At 35.3% G+C, this 27,433-nt stretch overlaps 1 protein-coding gene across 3 annotated transcripts; it reads right to left on the reverse strand.

Moving 5' to 3' along the window:
- Positions 1-2,416: 2,416 nt before the first annotated feature.
- Positions 2,417-27,433, reverse strand: LOC110032196. Of its 3 annotated transcripts, none has more exons than XM_020735753.1 (5): positions 27,299-27,433; positions 25,046-25,124; positions 3,486-3,599; positions 2,693-2,794; positions 2,417-2,604 (listed from the first exon to the last, which is right to left on the reverse strand). In XM_020735753.1, exons 1-5 carry the CDS (start codon positions 27,367-27,369, stop codon positions 2,557-2,559), a joined length of 414 nt encoding a protein of 137 aa, XP_020591412.1. In that variant the 5' UTR covers positions 27,370-27,433; the 3' UTR covers positions 2,417-2,556. The 3 variants fall into 3 exon arrangements, with proteins under 3 accessions (XP_020591412.1, XP_020591403.1, XP_020591421.1); XM_020735744.1 differs by having other exon boundaries at positions 25,046-25,127; XM_020735762.1 differs by lacking the exon at positions 25,046-25,124 and having other exon boundaries at positions 27,299-27,364.

Raw genomic sequence — 27,433 nt, forward strand, 5'->3', positions numbered from 1 at the left:
AAAAAAAAAAAAAGACAAATCTCTCCTACTAAAGTCTCTCCTCCGCGATGAGCAACAAAGTCTACCTCACACTCAAAGCATCCAAACCTCATCTTGAAACTCGACTCAAAAAAAGTTAGAATGGTGGTTCCCTGCCCAATAGCCACAAGCTCCAGCAATGTACGATGCAAATCACTCCATCCGCGAGTCTTGGTGGTTACCCCCGTGAAAGCAGCGACAAGATCCGCCTAAGACCCGGCAAAAGGTGCAACCCGTTGTAGGCGATGTACCAAGAAGTGCAAAAGAGACAGGCAAAGAGTAAGGCTTGAGTTTGGTAGAAATAAACCCTAAAAAATCTCAAAAAATATCAAAAAAGTATCAAAAGAAGACTAATAAAAAATCAAGCCTCAAGATCAAAACATCTAAAGCTAACGAAAGGACTATTAAAAACCAAGTCCATATATTGATTCAAGAGATCACATCTATTCTTTTGTATTTATGAGAATTTTATTTTTATTTTAGCTTCACTTCTAAAAGTAAAATATTCGGAGGCTTTAGGTATAGTCTGAAAATGTCACTGCCCTCGTTGAGCCAAAGGAATCGTCGTTGTCGGAGCTGCACCACCAGCCACGCGCCTGTTGGACTGGTCATTCTCCTCCAACCGACCGACCACCTTCAGCCGACCGACCACATTGGGCCGACCAAAATAATCCAGTTGGTCAGCCACCACCAGCCTGCCGACCATATTGGTCCAGCCAAAATAATCCAATTGGCCGACCACCACCAGCCAGCCAGCCATGTTGGGCAGACCAAAATAGTTTAGTCGACCAACCAACATAGTCGGCCAGCCACCACCAACCTACCGACCACAATGATCTAGCCAAAATAATTCAATTTGTTGCCCACTATCAGCCAACCAGTCACATTAGGCCAACCAAAATAATTTAGTCGATCGCCCACCCTAGCCAGCCTACCACATCGGGTCAACCAAATGACTCTGGTCGGTCAGCCACTCTTAGTCGGCCTCTTGACGGCGATGAGCTCCAATAATGAAAAAGTTCTATATTGGCAAATCTGAGCAAGGAAAGACTGAAATATGTTGTACCGCCCTCCATAAAATAAGGATATTTATTATATTATCTTTCTTTCTTATTTTTATAAATAGAGGATCCTTGACTTGTGTAAAGAGGGTTTTAAGCTCTCTCTCTCTCTCTTTCTCTCTCTCTCTCTCTCTCTCTATTAAATGCAAATAAATATTCTCTCTCAACTCCATTTTTAAATCTTGTTATATTAATAAAACTTAAAAAGTTTTGCATTGTTATATTTGAAGAATAATAATTTTTGCTTTCACAGGGATTCAAGTTAGAGTAAATCAAACAATTTATATTTAACTTTTTATGTAGGAAGTAGGAACTATTTCGTTATAAATATTTAAAATTCAAAAATATTTTAAATAGGAGCATTTTCATACATCCCACTATTCATATGTAGTTACATATCTAACCCCTAAACTTTGTTATGTATATATATATATATATACCACTCAAATCTTTAACAGCACATCAAAAAACAGACATGCACATTTTTATGCGTCGAATTAGAACATTAAAGTGTTATAAATGTATAAATCAAACTTTGGTTGCTAGATATGTATACACGTAAGAAATGTGCGATATGAGTGTCAATTTACCTATTAAATTCACATTGTTGTAACGCCTGACCATTCGAATGAAACTTTACATGGGAAATGAACATGAAAACCATCCACTTAAAATGGCATTAATCATAAGAAACTTAAAAATAATAATCAAATATGAACTACATTTTTGCCTTATAAATATGTATTATATAATTCTTGTATATTTACATATCTAACATCAAATACTTCATAAAATACTTCATATTTACATACACGACACTCAAATACTTGACGACTTTCAAAATATCACAAATATTAACTTCTTAAAATAAAATATACATCTTTCACTAAATTATTTTAGGACAGAAAAATGCTGTAAAAGTAATTATTAAACTTCAGGTGTTAAAAGCAAATTTATAGGAATTGCGTGAGATTCATGTTAAATTTCCTTCTATAATTTAATTAATAACTTAATTTATGTCAAATATATGTCACCTTAAAATTCATTTCACTTTTTAAAAATTAAAATAGTAATATTTTCATGTGATGCTAAAAATATAGGTGGCATAAATCTAAAAATCAAAGTTTAGGTGTAAGATATGTAAATACAAAAGAATTTGGTGGTACTCATGCAAATGCACCGTTTATAAAATTTGTCAAAATATATTTTTGACTTTTGACTAAATAAACTATCCTATGCTCAAAGCTCCTAAATCATAAACCGAACTCATTGAGCATAATCCACTAGCTCATAAACAAGTCAAATAGCAGCTTCTGTAGCAAGAGCACCAACTTTCATTAGCAGAAAGTTTGAGACACAAATTTGTATTTTCATGTAAATATTGATGAAATAATGTATCAGCTTCTGTAGACAAAAAACAATATATTCAATAAAATGAAAAAATTCACTGCAATAAGAAGAATGAACTGTAAACTATCTATCTATTGAAGAAGAAGCTGAAGATGGAATCCAAATATCCACCCAGCTGAAAATGAAATAAAACACAAGTAATTAGTTACAGTTTGCTTCAGATATTATATTGATTGGAACAACAATATAAGTTTCAGGCTCACCTGAGATAAAACACTTTTCCCAGTTTCACCCTCAATAACCAAGCCAGCAGTTAAGCCAATCATGGCCCATGCACCATTAATTGCTTCAATTCGGCGTCGCCTCTGCATTTAAAAGGATTTAATTTGATGGAGAGGAGAAAAAAGAGAATATATAATGATAAAGAACAAAATGAGGCTTTATTGGAAGGTTGAATGAAAATTAAATTTCTAAGTTTTTTTTTTTATAGGAAGGTGAGAACAGAATGCTCTTATTGTTGATAAGGCCGCATTTTTTCAGGAGATAGCAGAGGGAAAGCCTTTCATAGAACAAAGCTTCATTTCCAAAAATTTTCCTGTGTTTTTTCATGTGTGAGGCACTCTATTGGGAGCGAATGTGGTATATAATAAGCTCACCATAAATACTTCATAGTGTAAATATAATGGCGCCTAATTTATGCATGAATATTGAATTTTAAAACTCACACGAGTTCAGAGTAAGACTGATCAACTTTTATGATGCAAACTCAATGTATACAAATAAGGAAGCATTATCAAATATGACCAAAATCATGCCGACTTACAATCAAACATCTACCAACAAAAAAGGGAACGCAAAATCTATCTATCTTTGCAAGTGTCATGATCAAATCATTGAGATTTTGACGAAAGCAAAAAATACAAGTTGCGCTCTATTATTGTTGAGAATAAAGATAGTTGGATGTTAGTTTTGCAAATTTGCAATATTTGAGTGATACACAATTGCCCATACAAGAAAATAGTACTTTTGAAGACTAGCTGTGTCAGCTGCACTTACTCTTAGCTGTTCTTTAGCCTGAATTTCTTGCAACTGTTTCGCAGCTAAGCGTTTGGCTTCCAAAGGATCCACCATCATAATCTCAGCGCTTGAACTTCGTTTTCCTTGAGAATTCTGTTGAGTAAGCAAAAATAAACTCGTGTAATCAAGTGACGAAGGAATGCAGTTACTTTTATTTACTTTTTTTTTTTTCCTTTTATTCTATTTTTATTTGTTTCCTTACTAATAGATCCTGTAATGGGTATTTATACCTCTCTTTGCATCAATAAGATTTACCCTAGTTCTATTCTCAAAGTTAACATGACATCGGAGCTAGGTTCTAATCTAGCTACCAGGTCTCTCCACTAGCCAGCCGTCTGCTGGCCTCCAGGGGCAGGTTCTTCCTCCAACGGCTAAGCCTTCCTCCGCATATCGGGGGACTTCCTCTGTAGCGACTTGATTTTCGTCCAAATGTTAGTCGTTCGTATCAATCAGGAATAAAAGAAATCATAATAAAGAGTTTCCTTCTTCGCAATAATGCAAAGAAGAAAATATTATATTTGCACGGATTCTCTCCTTTTTAGCTGAATATTTAGATTATGAATATGTATTAATTAAGTTACTTAAATTAGATTATACTGAATATTATGTACCTAAATAGATTGTACAAACTACTATTTATTGGAATGAAAGCAAAGGAAAAGGCATTCAACCTATTTGCTCAAAATATTGTCATGGTATCAGAGCTTGAATCCTTGAAATTTTAGCTTTTGTTATCTTTGTCCGGCATCTTCGACTGCTTCCTCATCGGAGAGGTCGTTCTTGTCTTTGAGTTCTGCGGCATCTTCGTTCGCTTTGTTTGAGTTCTACAGCTGCTTCAAGCCGATCGCCTTCGATCGGACCTCTGGTGCTGAGTTTACGACTAGAGCGGCATCTCCGGACATCTCCGCTCGCTATGGTGCGGACATCTCTGGACTTCTCTTCACCGCGATACCTTTGAAGAGATACCTGTCGGATCTCTGGACTTTTCTTCTCCTCTGGTGCGGCATCTTCGGACATCTCCACTCGCTCGTCACCGCGATACCTGTCGGTCACCGCGATCTGTGCCGCGTTTCGTCATCTGCCGCGATCTGTCGTTCGCTCCGATCTGTTGTTCGCTCCCTCTCGTTCGATCTTCGCATCTCGCTCCCGCTCGTTCGATCTTCGCATCTCGCTCCCGCTCGTTCGATCTTCGCATCTCGCATCCACTCCGCGTTCTTCGCATCTACCGTGCCTCGATCTCTACCTCGATCTCTCCCGATCAAGATCGTTCGATCGATCGTCAAGACCCAGCCTTTGGATTTGAATTTTATTTATTTTAAAAATGTCTTCTGAATCTTAGTTATCAAATTTATGGAAAAAAATTATGCCGCATGGGAATTTCAACTCAGAATGTTCTTAAAAGGGAAGGAGCTTTGGGGTCATATTGAAGGATTTACCCCAACCCCTACTGAGACAAAAGATCTTGGTCAATGGGAAGCAAATGATGCACATATTGTTTACTGGATTTTGGGATCTATTAAGGCTCATATGATGAACAATTTACGATCCTTTGGCACAGCTAAAGAAATGTGGGAATACCTAAAGCGCGTTTATAATCAAGATAATTCTGCGAAACGCTTCCAATTGGAACTTGACATGAGTAATTATAGTCAGGATAATCTTTCAATCGAATAATATTATTCTGGTTTTTAAAATTTATGGAGCGAATATACTGATATTGTTTATGTTAAAGTGTCAAAGGAGAACTTAGCCAGCCTTCAAGTCATTCATGAAGAAAGTCGTCGTGATCAGTTCTTAATGAAATTGAGACTTGAAATTGAAACTGCTCGAGCTGGGTTGCTGACTAGAGATCCGGTTCCATGTTTGGATGTTTGTTTTGGGCAATTATTACGCGAAGAACAAAGATTGACAACACAAGCTACTATCAGTACAACAAGTGGATCATCGGAAATAATTAATGTTGCATATGCTGCTAATACCAAAGGGAAGGGGCCAGTATAGTGCTACGGAATTGTGAAAATAAAATATGTAATTATTGCAAGCAAAAGGGATATACTCTTACGGAGTGCCCAACACGACCCCAAAATCGCAAACCACAAGCACTTCATGCCACGGTATCCGACAATCCTGTCTCGACTTCTACTGTTGCTGACAATAATCAATCAACTGTCACACCCTATATGGTTCAACAGATGATTCTCTTTGCATTTTATGCTCTCGGCCTTCAAGGGAAAAGTAAAACTATTTCTTCAGTTACTTCTCCTTGGTTTGTTGATTCAGACGTCACAAAGCATATGACTAGCACAACTGAGCTATTGCATAACCAACAACCGTACACTGGTACTCAACATATTCAGGTTGCTAATGGAAATAATATTTTAATTACGACAGTTGGTGATACAGTTGGTGATATTAACTCATCATTCAAACATGTTTTGGTTTCTCCTAAATTATCTACTAACTTACTCTCTGTTAGTCAAATTGTGGATAATAACTGTGAAGTACATTTTTCTCGTGATAGTTGTATTGTGCAGGATCAGGTGTCGGGGAAGGTGATAGCGAAGGGGCCTAAAGTGGGCAGACTGTTTCCATTACAATTTACTGTTCCTCAGAATTTTTCATTAGTATCTTCAGTTGTTGAGAATAAGGCAGACATCTGGCATAAAAGACTAGGTCATCCAAATGATATGGTGTTGAATTATTTACATAAAAGTGATGTTTTTTATACAGATAAGAATTTAATAGTTGATTGTTCTGTTTGTAAACTTGGAAAAAACAAGACATTACCTTTTCTAATTTCAAGCAGTCGTGCCAATAAATGTTTTGACATTATTTATAGTGATGTTTGGAGAATTACACCAGTTAATTCACATGCTCAATATAGATATTTTGTGACATTTATTGATAATTACAGTCGATTTACTTGGATCTATTTTTTACGTACAAAAACAGAAGTATTTACTGTATTCCAAACATTTCTAGCATATGTTGAAACTCAGTTCTCCGCTCGCATTAAAATCTTACGTTCTGACAATGGCGGTGAATACATGTCTCATGAGTTTCAAGCATTTCTTCAGAACAAAGGGATTGTTTCACAACGTTATGTCCCTATATACCGCAGCAAAATGGAGTTGTTGAACGAAAAAATCGACATCTATTGGATACCGTGTGCACATTACTGATAAAATCTTCTGTTCCAGCTAAGTTTTGGACTGAAGCTCTATCTACTGCAGTTTCTCATTAATCGCTTATCATCTCAACAATTGAAGTATGAGTCTCCCTACTATCGAGTTTTTGATAAACACCCTAATTATCACACGCTACATGCTTTCGGATGTGTATGTTTTGTTCATCTACCTGCTCATGAACGTCATAAATTGGCAGCACAGTCAGTCCGATGTGCCTTTATGGGTTACAGTCCTAATCATAAAGGTTTTGTGTGTTATGATTCGATTAATAGTCGATGACATATTTCTCGAAATGTGATTTTCTTTGAACATGAATATTACTTTCAACATCATATGTCCACATCAGATACAATTATAATTCCACAATTTGATAATTCTTCTACTGATAAACAGTTCAAGCCAGACATTGTCTACACACGATGTCTGCCCCCTTCACCTTTAATCCTCCCCGACCTTGATCCATAAATTGCTCCACTAAGTATTCGTCGATCAACCCGACGTATTCGCCCTCCAGATAGATATGGGTATTCTGTAATTTTAACTAATACTATTGTTCCTACCTCTTATTTTCAAGCTATTAAACAGACTTGCTGGGTCAAAGCCATGAAAGAGGAACTTCAGGCACTTCAAGACAATCACACATGGAATATTATTTCATGTCCTACAGGCGTTAAACCCATTGGTTGCATTGGGGTTTATTCTCTTAAACTCCGATCTGATGGCTCTCTTGACAGATATAAGGCAAGATTGGTAGCTCTTGACAATCGACAGAAGATTGGGTAGCTCTTGACAATCGACAGGAATACGAGATTGATTATGACGAAACATTTGATCCTGTGGCTAAAATGACAACTGTCCGACTGGTGTTATCTATTGCTGCATCTAAAAACAGGTTCTTAAAGCAATGGATGTTAAGAATGCATTCTTACATGTGGATCTCAAAGAAGACGTCTATATGACTCCTCCAGGCTTATTTTCTACACCTTCACATGACGTCTGTAAGCTCAAACGGTCTCTATACGGTTTGAAACAGGCTCCACGGGTCTGGTTTGAAAAGTTTCGCAATACCCTTTTTAGCTTCTTTTTTATTCAAAGCCAGTATGATTCATCATTATTTCTTTGCAAGACTAACAAGGGAATTGTTTTATTATTAGGATATGTTGATGATATTGTCATCACAGGATCTAATGATCAATTGATGTCTCAGCTACAGAAACGTCTTCAAGGTTCTTTTTCATATGAAATATTTAGGGTTATTAACTTATTTCTTAGAACTCGAGGTTCGCTCTTTTGCCACTGGAATTTTTCTTCATCAGCACAACTATACGAAAGGACTCATTGCTTTGGCTGGTCTTCAAGACTTCAAGATGGTCGCTCCACTGATACCCCTTTGGATGAATGATTGTGACTTTCTATCTGAACCATCTTTATATAGACAATTGGTCGGCAGTCTCAATTATCTGAATATTACGCGTCCCGATATTTTATTTGTTGTGCAACAAGTTAGTCAATTTATGCAAGCCCCTACACATTTTCATTTAGCTGCAGTTCGACGTATTATTCGATATTTGAAAGGCACTTCTCATTGTTGTTTGTTCTTTCCTGCAAAGTCTCCTATCACTTTAACAGCCTATAGTGATGTTGATTGGGCTGGTTGTTCTGATACGCGCCGATCTATTACTGGATGGTGCATGTTTCTCGGCAACTCGTTAATCTCGTGGAAGATCAAGAAACAAGATCGAGTGTCTAAGTAATCTACTGAATCAGAATATCACGCTATGTCCTGTGCTTGTTTTGAAATCATTTGGCTTCGTGGCGTGCTGGCTGAGCTTGGTTTTCCTCAGCTTGAGTCTACTTCTCTTCATGCAGATAATACTAGTGTTATTCAGATTGATGATAATCCCGTTTTTCATGAACACACAAAACACATTGAAGTGGACTGTCATTCCATTCGAGAAGCCTATATATCTCTTCCTCATATCATTCCTCATATCACTTCTAATCTTCAAACGACTGATATATTTACTAAAGCTCTTTCTTGACAGCGTCATCAGTTTCTTGTCAGCAAATTGATGTTTCTTGACCAGCCAACATCAATTGAAGGGGGATATCAATCAGAAATATAAGAAATCATAATAGAGTTTTCTTCTTCGCAATAATGCAAAGAAGAAAATATTATATTTGCACGAATTCTCTCCTTTTTAGCTGAATATTTAGATTATGAATATGTATTAAATAAGTTACTTAAATTAGATTATACTGAATATTATATACCTAAAATAGATTGTACAAACTACTATTTATTGGAATGAAAGCAAAGGAAAAGGCATTCAGCCTATTTGCTCAAAATATTGTCAAGGAGAATTCCTCCAGGTGTTGATTTTTCCAGGCGTTGAATCTTCCTCCAGCGGCCAGCTGTTCGATCCAGTGACTAGATGTCCCTTAGTCCAACCCACTAGAACATACTAGCGCTATTTTTATTACAGGAACCATAATAGTGATGTTTTTGTTTCCTCCAGCGGCTAGCAATTCCTTCCAGCAATCGAATCCTCCTTCAGTCGGCCGAGTCTATCTCCTGGATCGTCGGAGCTCCTTCCCCAAGGCGTAGCTACCCCTGCAGGATCTTCTCTTGCTGGTTCTCTCTCCTGCAGCCAAAATTTTCCCATGTCTAGGCATCCCAATATTTTGGATCAGTCGGAATCAAGGTGGGCTTCTCCACCACAAAGCCATCTTCTGACAATGTGCTTGAATCTATCGGAGGATCGATGCCAATCTCAATTTCTATGCAGACTAAAGGACCAGAAAACAACATGAACTTATGGATCACAAATCATAAATTGAATGGGTCTAACTTTTTCCAATGGTCCCAATGTGTGTCTTTGTTTATCAAAGGTTGTGGGAAATTTGGTCATCTCACTAGTGTGATTCGTGAACCTCCAAAGACTGACCCAGCATATGGAGCTTGGGAAATGGAAAATTCAATGGTCATGTCATGGCTGATCAACTCCATGGAGATTTTGATTGGTCGATCATCTATGTTCCTTCATTCCGCTAGTGCCCTCTGGACAGCAGTCCGTGATACTTGCTCGGATGTAGAGAGTTCCATCCAACTCTTTGAGATGTCTATGAAAATCCATGAGGCAAAACAAAGATCTAGGACCATGACCTAGTACTACAATGACTTAGTTGCATTATGGATAGAATGTGGCTTAGATTATCACTATACTTGGGAATCTCCTCCAGAAAATTGTAAAAATGGACTGCATGTCCCAATTTTTGGCGGGCCTCAACAAAGATCTTGACACAGTCCAGGGACGTATCCTTGGTCGGGATCCTCTTCCTTCGGCGCTTGTTCCTTCCACTAAGATTCGTTGCGAAGAGAGATGGAGACTTGTCCTGTTTGGTGCTTCTACTCTGTCGGCCGAAGCATCCGCCTTGGTCTCTACTAGTTCTCAACCTCAGGTTGGTTATCCTACTTATGATTATTGCCACAAGCCCAACCCAGTAGTTGCAGTTTATCTCAGTTCACTGAATGTTCTATTATATTGTTACACTTTAGTTTGAGTCATCTTAGTTTCCAGTATCAAACAATTGTATTTATTGAATTCTACTAATAAAAATCTTTCTAATTTCAAATGTGAAACTTGTCAGTTAGCTAAACGTCGTATTCCTTATCCACCCCACAATTACAAGCTTTCCGCTCATTTCTCTCTTATTCAAAGTGAATTGTGGGGGCCCTCTCGCATTCTTAGCTACACTAATAAACGGTGGTTCCTTTGATAAATGATCACACTAGGATGACATGGGTCTATATTTTTAAAGATAAATCTGAAGCTGCTATCACTTTTAAAAATTTTCATACCTTCATTTTGACCCAATTCCATATTCAAGTCCTTTGAACTGACAATAATCAAGAATTTTTTAATTCTATATTAGGAGAATTCTTAGTGAATAACGACATCCTCAATCATAGCTCGTGTACCACACTCAACAAAATAGGGTAGCTGAGAAAAAAACTAATATCTCATCGACGTTATTTGCTCTATTATGTTTCACTCTAATGTCTCAAAACGTTTCTGAAATGATGTCATCCTTACCACCACTTATCTCATCAATATAGTTTCCTAAATAATTCATAACTTTCGTACCCCTTTAGCCTTCTTAAAATCCTGTTTTCCTAACAATCGAGTCTTCTCCACTTTATATCACAAAATTTTTGGGTGCGCAGTCTTTGTTCGGAACACGGCACTAACTCTGAGTAAACTTGATAGAAGATCCATACATCATATTTTTCTCAGGTATTCTGCCACTGAAAAGAAGTATCGATGACTTGACCCTACCAAAAATAAGGTCTATGTGAGTGCTAGTGTCTCCTTTTTTGAAAGTGTTTCCTACTATCCTAACTCTGCCTCTAGTGGAGGGGAGCTCAAATTCTTGGACACTGTTCCTTACCCTACTTCCGTAGATGTTCCTCTCAAGTCACCTACCATCAGGGAACCCTTAATTCCCGTGGTTCCATCCACTACTCCTACCACCAAGGAGCCCTCTGCCCCTTTGGTTCCACCAACACATCATCCCACTCTCCGTGTCTACATTCAAAGTCCTCATTTTAATGCACCTACACTAGAGCTCGTTAATCCCTTGCTAGATTCTAAATCCCCTATGAACGACATCCCCGACACGGCTCCTAATCCAAATGAGGAAGTCAGTTCCTCTAGTAAGGTACCTAATCGGACATGCTCTCTCTATCCAATGATAAATTACATCTCTTCGCAGATTATCGCCAACCTACAGAGCATTTGTTACGACTCTGACCAATTATCAATTTCAATCTACTATTGAGGCTGAATTGGCATACCCCGTCTGGATAGCTGTCGTCATGGAGGAGATGTGCCCTCCAACGAAACCATACTTGAGACATTATTGATCTTCCTCGGGACAAGAAAGTAGTGGGATGCTGATGGATTTTTAGCATTAATTTTAAATTTGATGAATCTTTTTAACACAACAAAACACGATTGGTCGCTAAAAAGGTACTTACAAACATACAAAATTGACTATGAGGAGACATTTGCTCCAGTTGCTAAATTAAAACACCATTCGGGTCCTTTTATCTCTTGCAGTGAATCTTAATTGACCCTTATTCTAGCTTGATGTCAAGAATTCACTCCTGAATTGTGATCTTATAGAGGAGGTATACACATGGATCTTCCTCCAAGCTTTGACTCCATTGCATCCCAGGGGCAAATATGGACTGTGAAAATCCCTCTATGGATTGAAGCAATCACCTCGAGAATAGTTCGAGAAAGTTACAAAGGTGGTTGTAGGCCATGGATTCACTTAGGTTCACTCAAACCACACTCTTTTCTTCCGACATTCCTCCAACGGCCAGGCAGCTATCCTTATTGTTCATGTTGACAATATTGTTCACACAGATAATGATCAACCAACATTGGAGTATCTGAAAGACATTTTTGTCGCTTCCTTTGAAAAGAAGGACTTGAGATCTCTCCGGTACTTCTTAGGCATAGAAGTTGCTCAGTCATCTCAGGGTATTTGACTGTCTCAACGGAAATATGTGATTGACCTTTTGACAGAGAACAATCGTCTCCTGTGCAAACCAATGGTTGTCATGATGGATCCCCATGAAAAACTTCTTGATGATTCAAATGCAGTACTTGTAAACAAGACTCACTACAAACGCTTTATGGGAATACTCATATACCTAACCCATACAAGCCCCAAAATATGCCACGTTGTTGGGATAGTCAGTTAATTCATGCATTATCCCTATAAGCACTACCTTCAAGATGTCTACCAGATTCTCCATTAATTAAAAGCAAACTGGGCCAAAGTTTGTTTTTTTTCCGCCACACCTCTCATTCTATGGCATTTTACACAGACTCGGATTGGGTCGAGTCCGTCTGTGATTAGTGATCTACCTCAAGGCACTGCTCATTTGTGTGAGGAAACCCGATTATGTGGAAAAACAAGAAATAGTCTGTAGTTACTCAAAGTAGTGCAGAAGCCGAATTTAGATCCATGTCCTTGGGAATTTGTGAAACTCTCTGGTTACGCATCATGCTCTGTTCCCCTCTAGTTGTTCTGTGATAACAAGGTTGTCATTAACATTGCTCACAACTCGGTCCAGTATGATCGACCAAGCATGTTGAGATTGACTTTCACTTCATTAAGGAAAAGCTCTAGTCCGGGAAAATTTTTGTTCCGTTTGTGTCATCTATTTGTGTCATCTAGTGGCGTGGCCAGCTGACAAATATTCTCACAAAGAATCTTCCTCGACCGTAGTTCGATGATTTCAAATTCAAATTAAACATTAATGACATCCATGCTTCAACTTGAGAGGGAGTACTAGAATATTATAATACTAATATGCAGAATTTTGTATTAATTGTTTTGACTTGCTTTTATTTAATTTCCTTTTTCCATTTATTTTGTTTTTATTTGTTTTCTTACTTGAAGATCCTGAAATGAGTATTTACACTCCTCTTTGCATAAAAAAGATTTACTCTAGTTCTATTCTCAAAGTTAGCAATTTTCAATAAAAAAAGAAAAACAAGAATAAAAACAAAAAACTAAATTGATCCCAAAAAACTCTAAAATCTATTGAACATATAACAACTGCATGCATTCAAACGAAATTTAAGGCATCAAATTAAAATTGGAAAAATTTGGAACATATGGAATCAAACTAACTAATCTTTCCAAGCAATCAGACACTAACTGAAGTCAATGATCTTTGAAAATACTCTAGGTGGTGCAGGTTGAAGTGTTGGAATTTGGAACTAATAGAAAACGAATGAAAAAAAAAAACTTGGGGACATCTATTGCAGACGTTTTAGTGTTGTTTGGCTTGATAATTGTGGATACAGTAGCGGACTAGTATGGTGGTATTTTGCATTTGTTGGTAGGTGTTGGCATGGGTTTGGTTTAGAGTTGCTCGATTTGAAAGTTTAAATTAAGTTGATTATGGGTCGATGATTTGGGATTTAAAAATAAATTGGGATTAATCTAATCTTAAATTAAGATTGATCCTATAACAATCCTCTCAACAAACATAAATTATGAAGAATATAAATAATGGTTTGGGGCCGTAAATCACAATTTTAGCTTAAATACATTTTTTCATTCTAGTTTCAATCTCATGACTGCAAGTTCAATATGTGATTCCTTATAATAAGGTACATGCATGATTACCTAATTTATGTTTAGCTCATCTTCTCGTATTGGAGTGAGGGTTGCTTTTATTTACAGTGATAATTTCATTCTTTGCCCATTTCTTCTAAATAAATTTATATTGGTTAGTACAGTGCTCTTGATATTGGCCAAAGAGTTATGCGCTGGAAATTAATTTTGAGAGCAATTTGTTTGTACTCTTTTTTTTTTTTTTTAAATTATTGCTCAAATTCTCAGCTCTTTATGATCATTTAACTATCAATTGGGCTTCGACTTTGTTAACACTTGTTTTGAATTACAGAAAATGAATTGTTGTATTAACTCGCAAACTATGAATCATGAAACTTTTTTTTGTATGAAAGCAAATTACATACTATATTAACTGCATTAGAAATCCCTAAGCATGAGTCATCCAGTATCAATTGATATAAGAGTTAGCTTGTGCCAGTGTCACATAGAAATGAGGCTAATATCAGAATAACTTAACATATGATCAAAGAACTACAATTCTAACTACTTTATAACAATAATTGAATAAGTTGCTAAAAAAGTAAAATCAAACATGTGGGATATTAATCTGGTTAAAATAAGTTAATGATTTGGAGGCTAAACATATGATCAAAGAACTATAATTCTAACTACTTTATGACATTAATTGAATAAGTTGCTAAAAAAGTAATATCAAACATGTGGGATATTAATCTGGTTAAAATAAGTTGATGATTTGGAGGCTAATCAAGTTATACACGTGAACCTAAAGAGGATTTCAATCACATTTATGAAACAATTCATTTAAAATTTAATAGTCGTGGGAGATAAGAACATCTTCTTGATAGAATCAACAACTTTAACAATAATGCCTATGGAAATAATATGCATCAAAATTTTAATATTTATGATGACATAACTAAAAAAAGTTCAGGCATGCAAGCCACCTTGGGCTAGTGTTTGAGAGGTGTCTTTCACCTAAGAGGTCAAGGATTCAAGGCCTTGCATATTCAATATGCGTGTGTGAATAAAAAAAATAAAAAATGTGCGGGAAAAAAAAATTAGAAAAGGTTCAGGTTGGAGTGTTTATCTATGATGAAAATCTTGATCTTAATGCTTTTAATAACTTGTTATTAGATGCAAACAACTTGTTTAAATAACAAATCATGTCTAATAAATGACAAGTTTAATTTGCAAAAAATGCAATTACTTGGCAAAGCTAAATTCACACACACACACACACGCATAATTGTCATATCTTGATTATCTCGAGTATTTACTTGATGAATTAAATCTAAAAAAAAGGAACCAAAATTGTTATTGAACAGAAACAGATTTGATGAATTGTTGTTGCATTTTTGGATCATTTAAGATAGTAATATGCTTTATAAGAGTAGATTTAATTGAGTATGCTTTCAACATGCATGAGACTTTGAACATATAGTATATTTTTAAGTATCATTAAATTGACCATTATATTATTTGGTGTTCAGGTCATATTTTTCAATGGCGAATAGCCGACTATAGTGCAAAGGTCCCTGTAGAGCCATAGCATATAGCGTATGAGAGCCAAACTCCATTTTAAATAAGATGCCAAAGATTAAAAATTATTAAAAATATAGATAAATATGAAAAAAATTGATATGATAATAAAAATAGTAGAAATAATACTTAAGTTTAAGCATTCAATATCTCAATTACTTAAAATTCAAAATATTGTGACTTTTTTAACATTTTCATAAACAATTAAACTGGCCATCCAAAGAATTATTATCATTATCATATAAGTAAAACACCACTTATTCTTTCATTAACATCATTATAATCTCATAAATCATAATTTTCATCATCATCATAGAACAACCGAAACATACTATCATGCAAACGACATAATATGAACAGATTTTTTCCCCATATATGTACATATTTATGTATGTATAAATATACGCATGTGCTGACCTCATTTTTAGTGAAGTCTTAGGATCTTAGCTCTTCTTTAGAGTTACTGTTTGGAGCCATAAGGATTTATATCACTGAAATGTGCTTAGAATTTTGTTAAGCATGCTTTGCCTAGGTTTCTGAAGAGTAAGTTATGTCAATTTGGAGTGCTTTATGATTGGTTGTTTCAGTAAGCTTATCATCCATGGCACTTTATCTTGTGTGTTTTAATTATCCACTGTTCTTTTAATTGCATTAGCCATGTTTACTTGCTTTTATCTAGGAATCATCTGATATGCTAGTGTTACAATGATCTTGTGTGGGCATGGGGAAATGGAATCGTTCTTCAGTAAATTCAAGATAATGTTTAATGGTTGTTAAAATTGTGGGCTTGCTTACTTCAACCATGAATTATTGGATGTGAACTTTTTCCGAAATGAGTCTTTCCTCTTCAATTATTCCAATATTCTTTACTGGAACTTGCTAATTTTTTTCAGAAGGATTCACATACGTACCACATAATTCTCATGGATTTACATTTTTAACACCTTAAGTTTTAATCCCTCTACATACACATCTTCGCGCACATGCACTAGAAGCCGTATCGATGTTGTTTTGACATGACACAAAAGATTGGGGTGGTATAAATGTAAGAATTGAAGTCTAGTTTGGAGATATGTTAACACAAAGGAATTGTGGGGTATGCGTGCAAATTTTTATTCGATTCTTCTTGGCCGGTTGATCGGTATTATCGTTGTTTGGAAGAAGGATTGGGATGTCGTTCTAGCTTGTCATTCTTACTGTTTTGCCTCGACTCTTTCACCGTTTGGATATTATACATTGCTGGTTTTGGAGGCCTTATATGTCACTCTGGTGTTAATTCATCTACTGTTTTGGGGGGCTTTGTGCCCCTTTTAAATGCTGATTTTGAGGGACTTTACTTCTTGTTTTAATGTTGTTTGGAGGGTAATTAAATGATGTTTTAGGAACTTTTTTGTGCTGATTTCGCTGCAATCTAGGAGACTGTAAACTCCTTTTATTGGGCTAATTACACACTGTTTGGGCATTATTTGGGGTGCGTTTGTTGGCTGATTTTGAGAGGTTTGCACATTGTTTTGAGGCGAGTTTAAGGGCTGTTTTGGGGTGTTTTGTGAGCTGGCTTTGGAGCAGCTTGGGCACCGTTTTGGCACTGTTTTGGCACTATTTTGGGGTGCTTTTGTGGGTCGATTTGGGGCAATTTATGTACAATTTTGTGCTGCTTTTGTGGGCTGATCTTGGAGCCCTTAAACACTAATTTTGAAGCCTTTAAATGCACGATTTTTGGGTCTGCACTTTCTTGGGTCCGCTTGGTGGCTTGTGGGTTGCACTTTTTGGTTCAATTTTGTGGCTTTTGTGCTGCACTTTTCTGAGTCTCTTGTGGCTTTTGGATCTCATTTCTTTTTATGTTGAATTGGAAGACTTGGACCGATCAAAGCACTGTCTTGGAACAAATTTAAGTAATCTTCTCGGGAGTCTATTTAATTACACTTGTTGAAAGATTTTAAACACTTTTAGGTTGATTCACTTGCTATTTCCACATTGGATTTGTTAATTTTGGAAGTGGATCAACCTTCTTTTTCGTTTGTTTTGTTATTTTTGTTAAATTGTTAAGTCAAAAAACGAGAATTTCTGATATAATTACTTAGAAGACACTTAGAAATATTTGAGAAATCGTTAGAAAACACTTAATTGAGGGTAGAACACATTAAATCACTTTAAGCACAAGTTAAAGTATAGGCTTCCTAGATTTTAGGAGCACACTTTAGGTGAGAGTCCATCTACCTAATTCTCAGCATAGAATTCCTAGATTTTAGGAGCACATCCTAGATGAGAGTCTATCTACCTAATTCTCAGCGTAGGCTTCTTAGATTTTAGGAGAACACCATAGATGAGAGCCCATCTACCTAATTCTCAGCGTAGACTTCTTAGATTTTAGGAGCACACATTAGGTGAGAGTTCATCCACATATTTTTCAGTGTAGGCTTTCTAGATTTTAGGAGCACACCCTAAGTGAGCGTTCATCCATCTAATTTTTGAATAAATAATGACACTTGGCACTTGAACCTGATTCACAAACTGATTAAGACACTAGACATGAGAATGCACCGAGACGTAGTTCATGCTTCCTTAATTAAATCAATAGTGGAATTCATGCACTTACTTAACCTACAGTGAAACCCAATACACCAGGATTTGAGTTTGGATATTACTCTCAAATCCTCCTGACAATTGGGGAAATTTGTTGACGCCACATATGGATCATCGGACTAGGATAAGTCTAGGGTCTAGGTGGTGAGGGCGATGACGACAATGCTTATGTGTGCTTAAACGAGGGATACAAAGTGGATTATTAGAATACTATTTCCTACCTCAAGGATCTTCAATAAAAAGAAGAAAAAAATCAATGATATTGATACTATTCGCCGATTCTTGGTGGGATCGTTGACTTCGACGATCTTAGGTTGTCAGTAGTTCAACACGATTAGAGTGACAAACATGTGAACTACACGACTTTACAAAATATTTACAAAAATAAAACAAAAATCTCTTTTGCATGTTAAAAAGAACTCTGCATAAAAAGGACTTAAACAACAGCTTTTGCATGAAAATCAAAGAACTTTTCTATGAAAATTTATAAAGGTCCACGACTAGTCACTTGAATTGAGGTTAAGAACTGTCTTCTGTAGATTGTCGGGTTGGTAACTCCTGTTCAAGATCGGGAAGCACAAAGTTCATCTCTGAGCCTCAACTTCTACCAATGTCTTACACTCAGTCTTGGTTTTTCATATGTGGCTAAGGGTTTCTTTTGCTTATGATTTCTACGACTCGTTTTTTTGACTTTTATGCTGATTTTTCTCGCCTTATTTATTTTTCTTGCAAGTGTGTTTAAATCTACTGCAAATCATACTATGTTTGTAGTATTAATCACGTAATAATAGCAGATGCCCAAGTACGCTTTTACAGTTTATCCACAATATTTTACTTTACTGCATTTTACTTCTCAAGTATTTTTTGTTTACCTACAATTTGCTTATTTTGCATGTTAACCAAAACAAAAACAAGACAAAATCAAACTTTGACATCAAAACTGTGAAGCATAAACCACTAATCTCAAACACTTAAACCCTGGAGTCATCGCTACAACAGGAGCTTGGAGCAAATTCGTGTCCAGCATGACGAGAAACTCAGACCGAGCATCAAGAAGATCTTCTTCAACAATCACTTTCATAGTTTAAATAACAACCCACAGACTTTGAGGTAGTTTGTCTAGCCCGACGTAAATTCTTATCATTTTTTAGGCTCCTTTACAACCATGTTATGCAACGTAAGTCCTGACTCGCCCTAGGTTTCGAGGTTGTCGTGTGACACGACGTAAACCCTCTTATATCTGTGGGTTATTTGTGTAATCAGATATTATGCAAATGTAAGGCCGAAACAATAAAATGACAGGATTAGACACCTAAATAACATTTTCTTCAAAACATAGCCACAGAGTAGGATAGTCTGGGAAGTCACTGAGATTTCTCCTCAAAATCTGTGACATCCCCTACCTGTCCCTTTATTTGGACACTTGAAATAACTGTTCTAATTTGAGTCACTCCCACTTGTTTTTACATCTCCTATCGTGAAAACCTAAACTTTGAAATCTTGAAGACTAATAACTTTGATCATTATTGAGAGTTTTCTCAAGTGACTCTAGTCATTTGGAATGTAATTAACTATAGGGGCTTGCCTCTGGCCCTCTATAGGGAACTTAAAATCCAGGTAAAATAAACCATATTTAATATTTATATTAAATAGAGGAACTTGTTGGTCACACATAAAAAGGTTTGCAGGTCAAACGGATGTCACAAATCTCTTAGTCTGCAGGATTGGGTCTACCGCCGAGATATACATTCACCTTTCGGAAATGTGCAGTATTCACGGTATCAGGCACGATTATGCAAACTATTGGACGAATGAGATCCATTTGGTCACATTTTTTTTCAAAAATTAAAACACGCTACTTTCAAAACCAAAAAATATATACCTCTTATATTTAAATTAAATTTTAAAATTATTATTAGCTTTCAAAAATTTAACCGACAACATGCATGTATATGTGTGTGTGCATTATGAAATTTATAATACACAATTTTATATATTTATATATTCAACGCCAAAAGTTTAATATTTACATATATAAAATTATCATAATCACAATAAAATATTAGAATTTAAAGTATTTTACTTACAAAAATAGTATTAGTAATTTTGAAGTGCTATTTAAATAAATAATAAATTTTTAAACGATATATATGCAAATGTAAAAGAAATGAATTATTATGAATATTTTTTTCATATTAAATCCAAAAAGTCAATTTAACGTGTGTCGTAAGGAGCAACACATCATGCGATAATGTTAATGCATGGCACAAATAACAAGCGTCATTCCGCACCATGCAAAAGGAACCAAGGGCGAGACGCAATGAATGTCAAACCATTTTTTGCATCATTGACATGTATGATTGAAATAAAAATGCATATCGTGGAACATCTGAGGCACTTTCTTAGAGGAAAAACTCTCTGATTTTCTCATTGAACTAATACAAGCAAATAACAAAAATATACAACTCAGATTAACCCTCATACAATTGAAGGGAAAATTCAACTCATCATTATAAAAAGGAAAGATATAAAACACAATAATGGACAATTAAAGGGAGTATAATTTCTCTCTCTCAAATGTAGTAGTGAACCCACAGTTTCCTAAACCATGATGAGCCCATGTGGTCCATGAATATGTATATCAATATTCCCCCTCAAGTTGGGTTGTATATGACATACATTCCAAAATTACTGCTGAGATCACTAAAGTGGTATCGAGGAATGACTTTGGTAAGAAAGCCAACAATATAGTACTGAGTTGGTATATTACTTAGTTAGACGACCCTCCATTGATATTCTCAAAGATGAAAGTGTTTGTCAATTTATATATGTGTGGTTCGATCATGGTGTACCAAATTCTTTAAAATATTGATGGTTGATTGCCTATTACCGAATCTCTTAATAGTGTTTTTGCTCTCCATGTGTAGTAACATAAAAAATTTCTTTAGCCACATCCCTTCACAGGTTCCCGGGTCATAGCAAGATACTCAGATTTTGCACTACTTCTTGCCACCACAGCTTGTTTTTTTTACTTCTCCAAGGAACTAGATTAACTCATACAAATGAGCAATAACCCATGGTAGATATTTTGTCAGTCAGTTCTGCCCAACAATCATCAGTGTATATCTCAATATTACAGTTATAATTTTTCTTTAATATCAATCAATGACCTACAATCATCTTTAAGTATCTTAGAGATCAAAAGACCACTTCTAAATGATCTTCATCTAGATCGTTCATACGTTGGCTCACTACACCCATAGAAAAAATAATATCAGGTGTTGGGAGCAACATATTCCACTATCTATGGTTGATTCTTCCCGTTGAGAACAACAAGAATAGATAGAAGGCTAGCTTCATGTGTTAGAAGGTTGGTAGAAGGCTCTGAATATTGACCCATAAGCCTTTAGAGAGCTTCAAGTTGTTCCTTGCAGAATGGACTATGTTCACAAGACTCATCTTCCTTTAACGTTGTGTTTGCTTGATTTTCCTCATCACCTTTGACTTTGTTGTACTTCTAATCAATAGGCTTCCTATAAATTTTCCAACACTTCTCCTTCTGATGACCAAGCTTCTTGCAATGTTCATACCCCAAGAAGCATTCCTCTTTGACTTGTTATCATGAGATGATTTGTAAGTGTACAAAACCAAGTTGATGCAATGAAATTACTTGCCGTCATGAGTTTCTTCCTGCTCTCCTCCCTCGGTACTTCAGCAAAGGCTTCACGAATTGAGGGAAGAGGTTTGGTTCCCATGATTCTTCCTCTAACTTCATCAAGTTTTTTGTTGAACCCTAGAAGGAACTTAATTGTTTGCTTCTATTCAACAAATAGTTTTGTAAATAATAGTATTGTGAGTGCATTCACATGTATGTTTCATATATATCTAGTTAGAGCCGATATTTAGATAGAGTATTAAAGTATTGAGTAACATTCAACCCACCCTATTGCAAGTAATGTTATCTAGTTTAATGTTAAATAACTCAGATAGTTGTCAAAACTTGAATATGTTTCTCTTTACCTATACCACAGATGTACATGAACACAAATTGAGATCAATTAAAGAAATTGCTGTTGTGTATTTTGTGATTGGTAATGCAGGCAAAAATATCAGATGTTGTCATTCTTGTTTCAGGTCAGAAGTAACTTCATTCCATACTTAGTTATCATGACGATTTTCACTGAAGATAGAAACTATCTATCGTCGACAAAAGATTTCCACTAAAGAAAGAAATTGTCCGTCATCAAAATAAGATTTCCATTGAAAAGAAAAACATATGTTGGTGACAAAGTATTTCCACTGGAGGCAGAAACTGTCAATTGACAACACAAAATTTTCACTAGAGAAACAAACTAAAAAGTTGGGTGTCTAAGATTTAGGATTTCCACCAGAGAGAGAAAATCCAACAGACATATGCTCAATTCTAAGAAGCCTAGTAGAGAGAAATTCCCAAGTATCCCTCTGCTAGAGTTGGCTAGGGGTGTTGTGATGATTAAGTAGAAGGGTTGTCGTGCCAAAAGGCTCGACAGAGCTAGTTGGGTCCTGCTAAGGCAAGGAGAAGACCGATTAGAGGTCACTAGAGAAGCTCAACAGAGGTTGCTAGGTGCTGTAGAAGCAAAGAAAGAGCCGGAGGAGGAGAGTCCGAGACAAAGAGGACGACAACAAGAGCAGAGGCCTGCAAGTAGGTTGGAGGAATTCTGATGGCTGCATGGAAGATTCTGACTGCTTGACGGCTGATGAAGATGCTCTGACGACTAAAAGAAGAGCTAGGATTTGTTTCCTTAATCTGATACCATGTGAAATTTAGAAAGAATTTAGTTGAGGAAAAACTATAATTTTTTCAATGAACTGATACAAGCAAATAACAAATATATACAGCTCAAACTATATCTCATACAATTAGAAGGAAAATCCAAATAATCATGATAAGAAGGAAAGAAATAAAATGAATTGATGGATAATTAAAGAGAGAATAATTTCTCTCCTCGAATGTAGCAGCGAACCCATGATTTCCTAATCTGTGGGTAAGTCATGTGATCCATGGATATGCATATCAACACATATAAATATAGAGAAAGATAATGAAACCAATGATTCAAATAAAGTTCATTAGTGTGATTAAGATATTAGTGATTATGAGAATGCATTAGTTAGTAATTCATTGAATGATATTGATGCATCACAATTATTCCTAATATTGAATTTGATTGAAAGAGAACTGTAACTTTTTTTCAAATGTAAAGGAAAGCTTATAATTGATAATGGAGCCATATGAATGATGTATCGAAGTATTCCCTAAAATGCATGGATTTGAAACTTAAACAACATTCATAACCATAATAAATAGCTTAGGTAGATAAAATAGCTATAGCTATATCAAGTGTGATATTCTGCCAATGGACGTTGCATAAATTATTTTGAGCTGACTTTAATTGCATAATTAAGAAATTACTTATTTAGGAAGGTCTAACGTATTTTTTTAAGACTAATAGGAGAACGGCGATTTGGAAGCCTACAAAGCGCAAAATAAAGCTAAATCTACAAAAGAATCTAATGCTTCAAATACAGTATTATATGAATAATCAGAGTAAAATTGCATTTGTGAAAGGGGGCAAGAAAGCAGATGTGATCTAAGCTCTAGTAGTTATAGAATTCAATAATATGGTACCTATTTTTTTGACTTTACATGATGATAATTATGTGTGGGTAATTTTAAAACCATTTGTCCTAAACAATTTCTAAATTTAATACCACCAACAAAACATGCTAAACATCAGAGACATGTTCACAAATTACTTTAACGGTTTATTAAGAAAAGCATGTTGAGTTATACTTAATTTTCTTACACCAAAATAATATGTAGTTGGATGATGACAATAGAGTCATCAATAAAATTATCATCAAAGATAGGTTTTTGATATATCATTTGGTTGAGATGTCAAATATAATGAATAGCATTGTGATATTTTATAAAATTGATTTGCAAGAATATCGTTAAGTTAGAAAATAAAGTTAATTAATAGAAAACTGTTTTTTAAATAAAATATGACTCTTATGAATGATTGGTGAAGCCTTTTTATTAAGGAATACACATAAAACCTTCACGAAAATTATGAACTGTCTTGCAAACCATCATTAGAAAATTTCTTGTCATTTAATTTGATGATATTTTATTTGTAGACAAATAAGAGATAATCACTTGGTGCTTCCTACAACAGTATTTGAAAATTTTAAAGTCTAACAACGTGCATCCTCAACAAGCCAAGTGATTTTGAACTTCACACCAATGAGCGGCGTCCAAAGTACATGTATATGTCACACGCTAAGAAAACTCCATTAATATTGAGCATCCATTGATCATAGAATTTTCCATATCTTCGAAGTAGTTTCTTCTTGCTTTTAATGATACACTGGTGTGAATTATCACGAATGCAAGATTGATTTACTTAATCATCTTCAAATGCCTCCCCCTCATATTGGGCCTTCTTTTGTTTAAAAACCTAACCTGAAGTAAAAAGAAAAAAAACTACCTTTCTATTTTTCCTCAGATCAAAGAATCCACCAAAGCTGATGAAATCAAAACAATATTACTGAAATTTGGATGATGTAACATATAATGTCCACCAATTCTTTTCTCCATGACAACTAATGCATATTTGTGAACTTCAAGGAAGCATTTCCTGAGCTTGTTTCCCTCATCACTAAGAACACTCAAAGATAAGGAATTGAATGAAAACCATCATCTCGTTTAAGCCCCCAAATGACATTACTGATACATAAAGAATATTATTAGTTTCATAAAAGAAATAATGAAATCAAAAGAAACAATTCAAGTGGATATTTCATAATATTAACCTTTTTAAGTTTAGTTGAAGTGTTTAGATTACTCCTCCTAAAATATCAATAAAAACAACAATAGAAAGTAAACCAGCATAATTTTTCAACATTTATTGAGTTCATAATTTAATCAGAACATACCTAACTAAACTTGACTATTTTCAAATGAGAATTTATCAGAATAGATGTTGAAGCCCTGAAGCATACATTTGGAACTGCCCAGATACGTGTTGGTTGTTCGTTCACTCTCTTGAGAAATGTACATGACAAACTCCTCTTGTTCAATCTTCTACAATTTGAAGAGAAGTATATAAAATAAAATGACTCAATTAAAAATAATTTAATAAGTGACTCATACAGTTGATCCTTACAACTAAAAAGAATTTCAAATGTAAGAGACTTTCAGCAAGATAAAGAACCATTTCATTGTATTAAGTAAAGCAAAAACAACAACAACAAGCCTTTATCACACTAAGTGGGGTTGGCTACATGAATCCTTTTTCTCCATTGTGTCATATTGAGTGTCATATTTTCATTCAATTCTAATAAATTAAGATCATTTTTTATACAATATGCCCAAGTATTTCTAGGTCTAACGCTGTCTTTTTTAACATAAGTCAAATCTACTAGAGATGATAAAAAACACTATGCTTAAAGAAATATAACATAGTGAACATTAAGGAAGAAAAATACAAACTACTAGAGATGATAAATATAAAGAGATCCTGGACATCAAGTTTTGTGCATATAAATGAAAAACCCGTTAAAAAATAGAAATAGGAAAAAAAAATCTGAAAATAGCATAGTAACAAACAAATTTTTTGCCTTGCATATGGCTAGAAATGAAGTAGCTTCTCTAATGTTGGAAGTACTTCTCTAACTTTGCAATAATTTTTCTTTTTGTAGCATTGAAACATCTCTTACATTTCAATATATTTGAGCTATTATTTCCAATTTCCTATATGATTAGAGAAATATAGCATTGTGAAGATGAAGGAAGAAAAGTAGAAACTACTAGAGATGATAAAAGTAAAGAGATTGTGGCCATCAAGTTTTAGGCATATAAATAAAAAATTTGTCAAATAATGGCAATAGGAAAAAAAGCTTGAAAAAGACATAGTAACAAAAAACAATTTTTTTGCTTGCATCTGGCTAAAAATGAAGTAGTTTCTCCAACGTTGGAAGTATGTTTCTAATTTTGTAACTCTTTCTTTTTGTTTAATTGTAACATCTCTTTCATTTCAATATATTTGTTCCCAATTCCCTTATCCCCCTAACAACGCATGAAAAAAAAAACTTCAAAAGTACTTTGTAAAACATCTAAGTGAAAACAAGCTTTAAGAATTTTTTATTATAAATTAGAAGAAGTTCGCCAGAATCCTAGCCATTAAACTTTTCAATGTTAATGAATTTTCTACACGCACACACACAAACCCCCCTAACCCGCCCACACACACGGCTCTCACCAAAAACGATTTTTATAATTCGATTCAGAAATTGGTAATATTTCTGCTGACCACATAATCATGTCATCCCAACAGATGGTCAACCCTACTCACCTATTGTAGACCTTAACTACCCAATTTCAAATGATGAATCAAACAGGTTATATTTGATTCTCTCATAAACTCAGCTCTTGGCATGACGGTTTTATTTTTTAATTCCTCTCATCTTCTTGGGATGTGATTGTTAAAAGTGTATGTGATGTGGTTAATCACTTCTTTCTTTGTAAAAAGCTGCCAAAGAAAACTATGGCCAAGACAATTCTTCATTTTTCACAAACAACACTTGCAGGTGAAATTTCTGCAATTCAATCTACAAATTCATTGCCTAGCTGCTTGCCAACAAATTGAAAAATGTGATGCCTTTTCACTCATAAAACCGAATCAAAATTCTTCAAAAATAGACAGATTGCTACTCAAGGGAATTCCCCTTTTCTTTGTTTCTTGGATACACTCACGTATTTCTGACGTGCACTAGTCAATCTTTATCAATGGGATTCCCCTCTACTGTTGACCTTAGGCAAGGGTGTACTCTCACCTTACCATTTCTGCATCCCCACGCATGGTCAGTCTACCCTGCTGGTTAGCAACATTCTTGCTAGATCTTACTCTCATATCAGTTTCGATAATGACTACATCATTTAAAAAATGAAAGTAATAAATAAAGAAATGAGCCATTGGCATCATCACACTCATGTTTATCCTTCAAACATTCACAAAAAAGCACTAACAAAATTCTTCTAGAGCTAGCCAGCCAAAAACCCAGCCAGAAAAACCTAACCCTAGGTAAGCCTTGTGGGACAGGAAAGAAAGCTCATCCAATGAACACGTTTGGGGCTTGAGACCAAACCTAAATTTCTACAAACGGTTCATATCGAATTGGAAATTGAGAGGGGTATAAAAAATTATCATGGAAACACAGGGAATGCAATGGAGGAGGAGAAGGTTTAAAACGTACCTCGGGATTTTTACAGGAGAAATTTTGGTCGGCAAAGAGGAGAACGGAGAAATAGATAAGGAGGAATCCATCGTCTTAGCTCGCGACTCTGTTCCCCCACAGCAGATAGCTATTCTCCGAGGCTTATATGGCTGG

This window comes from Phalaenopsis equestris, unplaced genomic scaffold (genome assembly GCF_001263595.1).
Source record: "Phalaenopsis equestris unplaced genomic scaffold, ASM126359v1 Scaffold000002, whole genome shotgun sequence".
In the NCBI taxonomy this organism is placed as follows: domain Eukaryota; kingdom Viridiplantae; phylum Streptophyta; class Magnoliopsida; order Asparagales; family Orchidaceae; genus Phalaenopsis; species Phalaenopsis equestris.